At 34.9% G+C, this 3,302-nt stretch overlaps 1 protein-coding gene across 1 annotated transcript in view; it reads right to left on the bottom strand.

The window, feature by feature from the left end:
• LOC116849431 (AFG3-like protein 2) overlaps nucleotides 1-3,302 on the bottom strand; it is a 90,124-nt gene that overhangs the window by 10,219 nt on the left and 76,603 nt on the right. The window contains exon 11 of the mRNA XM_032826570.1: nucleotides 2,003-2,179. Within this exon, the coding sequence (XP_032682461.1) occupies nucleotides 2,003-2,179 (177 nt within the window). The remainder of the gene's footprint in view (nucleotides 1-2,002; nucleotides 2,180-3,302) is intronic.

Here is a 3,302-nt window from a genome sequence, read left to right as displayed (position 1 = left end):
GGTGGTCTGAAACACCCTGTATACAGTAACCTGTGTTTCACTTTAAGTAATATGGTCGATTATCTCGCGAATTGATTTTATTGAAAAATTTTTCCAACGAAAGTTGCATGGCTTGAAGAGGGACACATGATGAAAATGTGGACTTGATTTTGAGTGACCTTGTCAAAATCAGATCAAGGTCATTAGTTTTTTTTAAACTGAAACCCCTATTTTTTATTACATATTTTTGTAGCTTATCGCGAGAGCTTTCCAAAACACTATAATAAAGTTACGTTTCATTGAGTACTTTCCGAGTTATGGAGCTTGAAAACTACAGTATCGGCGGCGTTATCCATGTATGCATGCGCGTGTGAGCCGGATTCTTACGCGCGCGCGTCTCCGCGATCTATTCGCACTGCTTGATTTACGCTCATGCGCACGGAATTGAGTCCAATCCTTCTCAATTGAACGATTCAACTTTCCTCTTTTTTTCGTATAGCTTTTTCTTTTTATTTTCTTACCTAAGTGGGCTTTTTCAAAGCTTTTTGCAAAATAGCCGCTTACAGTTCAAATGAAATAGTTGATATTATTCTTGTGCTTGGTGAAGCTGGACGAAATTATTGTAAAGCAGAAAGATTGTATCGTAATAGATATCCGTTTAGACGACATCTAAATGCAATGCAGATAAGAAGAATTTTATTACGAGAGCGTAGAAGAATCTGTAAGAGAAATCGCAAGCAAATAAATGTTGAAGATGACGTTAATGATCCGCGTGTATTAGCAGTGTTAGCAATGATAAACTTGAATCCTCATATTTCGACTAGAGAACAGCAACGTAATTTAGGAATTCCTTATATCCTTCCTGTGTAGAGGATTTTACAAAGACATAAATTCCATTCCTACCATATCACTTTAACCCCAGATATAAGTGAAAATGATATAAGGCTAAGAAGACAATTTTGTCGTTGGGCATTACGAATAATAAGAGAAGATCCAACTTTTTTCCAGTATGTTCTCTTCAGTGATGAAGCCTCATTTCATAACAATGGACAACAGGCATAACTGTATTTATTGGTCCACATACAATCCTCACTGGACTCAACGTGTTGATAATCAACATCGTTGAAGTTTAAACACTTGGTGCGGAATTGTAAATAGATATTTGATTGGTCTATACTTTTTTGATAACCGCTTAAATGGGGAAACTTACTTTTCTTTCTTGCAGAACAAATTGTCTGAGCTTTTAGAAGAGGTTTATCTTGCTACTCGACAAAAAATGTGGTGGCAGCAAGATGGGCGCCACCCCATTCTCATCGTATTGATGGAATACCTTAATAACATCTTTCATGAAAGATGGATAGAGAGGTATGGATATATTCGATGGCCTTAATGGTCTCCTGATTGAACTTCGTGTGATTTTTTTTGTGGGGCTACATAAAAAATATTGTTTACAAAACTCCGTCGACATCTGCAAGAGATATGAAAAATCGAATAACTAATGTTTATCGTAGCATTCCTCAAAATATTTTCATTTCAACAGTAGAAAATTTTGAGAAACTATTGAGGCTATGTCTGCAAAAAAATAGAGCTCCATTTAAACATCTTATCAACGGCTAAAGACATATTCGAATCGGTTTTACCTTAGTTGGCCGGATCAATGATCGGTCTTGCCTTAGTTGGACGGATCAGTGATCGGTCTTGCCTTAACTTTCAAGCTCCATAACTCGGAAAATATTCAATAAAATGTAACTTTATTACAGTGTTTTGATATTTCGCGATAAGCTACAAGAATATGTAATAAAAAATAGGGGTTTCCATTTAAAAAAACTAATGATCTGATTTTGACAAGGTCACTCAAGGTCAAGTCCATATTTCCATCATGTATTCCCCTTCAAGCCATTTTCCAACTTTCGTTGGAAAAATTTTTCAATAAAATCATCGATTCGCGAGATAATCGACCATATCACTTAAAGTGAAACACCTTGTATATATACATATGTGTCGAAGCATACAACTGTAATACCTTCTGTAAATCATCTTGGGCGCCTGTAGTTATACGGCCGAAAAATATTTCTTCTGACACTCGTCCACCAAGTGTCATACACATTCGATCAAATAACTGTTCCTTTGTGTAAAGATATTGTTCACGCGGTAAATATTGTGCATATCCTAATCCTTTTCCGCGTGGGATGATGGACACCTAAGGAAGATGATAGAAGTTTGACTATTATCATTAAGTAATATTCAAACTACTGACTGAATAGTAATATTTAAAGTCAAGTGCTATTTAAACACATTTCCGTTATAGTAGTTTTGTACTGACATTTATTCATATTTGTAGGCACATCTCAAATTTTGTGAAAATTTTTTATTCAAAATAAAAAATACAACTAAAAATAGTACAAGTAAATACAAGAAAATACAACAAGTAAACAGGTCATCACGCCGTCTTCCATCGAGCGCACAGTGGGGCCATTCGACATGCATCGTTTCAAAAATACCTAGAGTCCTTGGATTTCAACCAATTTTGATGCTTTTTTTTTTAAATGATCGTCTTGAAATTTGCAAGAGATCTGTCGAAGTCTATTTTTAAAAAATGTTTTAGAAATTAGTTATACATACAGGGTGTTTGACTAATACCATACCGGAGCTAATATATTGCTAGAATAGATCGGGGTGAGTAATGGAATCGGTGTCTTTTTTTAAACAACCACGTAAAATTTCGAGTTATTAAATAAAATAGATGGGCTAATCAGAGCCCGCGATGCGGCAGGCGGAACATACGGCTCACCGCGGCCGGCGCAGAAAATAGACGATTGCTCGCGGATCTATCTCATAGGTCCAAAAGTGGGGACTACATCTTAGATCTGACACTGCGTGATAGACCCGCGATCAATCGTCCATTTTCTTCGCCGGCCGCGACGAGCCGTATGTCCTGCCTGCCGCGTCGCGCACTGTAATTATCCCATCTATTTTATTTAATAACTCGAAATTTTAATAATAAAAAGAAAAAGACACCGATTCCATTACTCACCCCGATTTATTCTAGCTATATTATTTCTGGTATGGTATGAGTCAGACACCCTGTATAAACACAAAGACTTTTTTTTTTTAAGTAAACTGAGACTGCTGAGCAATTTATTTAAATGGATAAATGATTCTCGAGTATATGTACATATGTTATAAATATATATGTATGTATATATATATATATATATATATATATATATATATATATATGCATGTACATACACATTAAACATACATACATATATATATATATATATATATATATATATATATATATATATATATATATATAT

The sequence above is a fragment of the Odontomachus brunneus genome, unplaced genomic scaffold (assembly GCF_010583005.1).
Source record: "Odontomachus brunneus isolate Ranch 3 - 2012 unplaced genomic scaffold, Obru_v1 Obru_scaffold_116, whole genome shotgun sequence".
Lineage (NCBI taxonomy): Eukaryota > Metazoa > Arthropoda > Insecta > Hymenoptera > Formicidae > Odontomachus > Odontomachus brunneus.
Note: the sequence above shows the minus strand (reverse complement) of the source record. Positions and strands in the feature narration are given on the sequence as shown.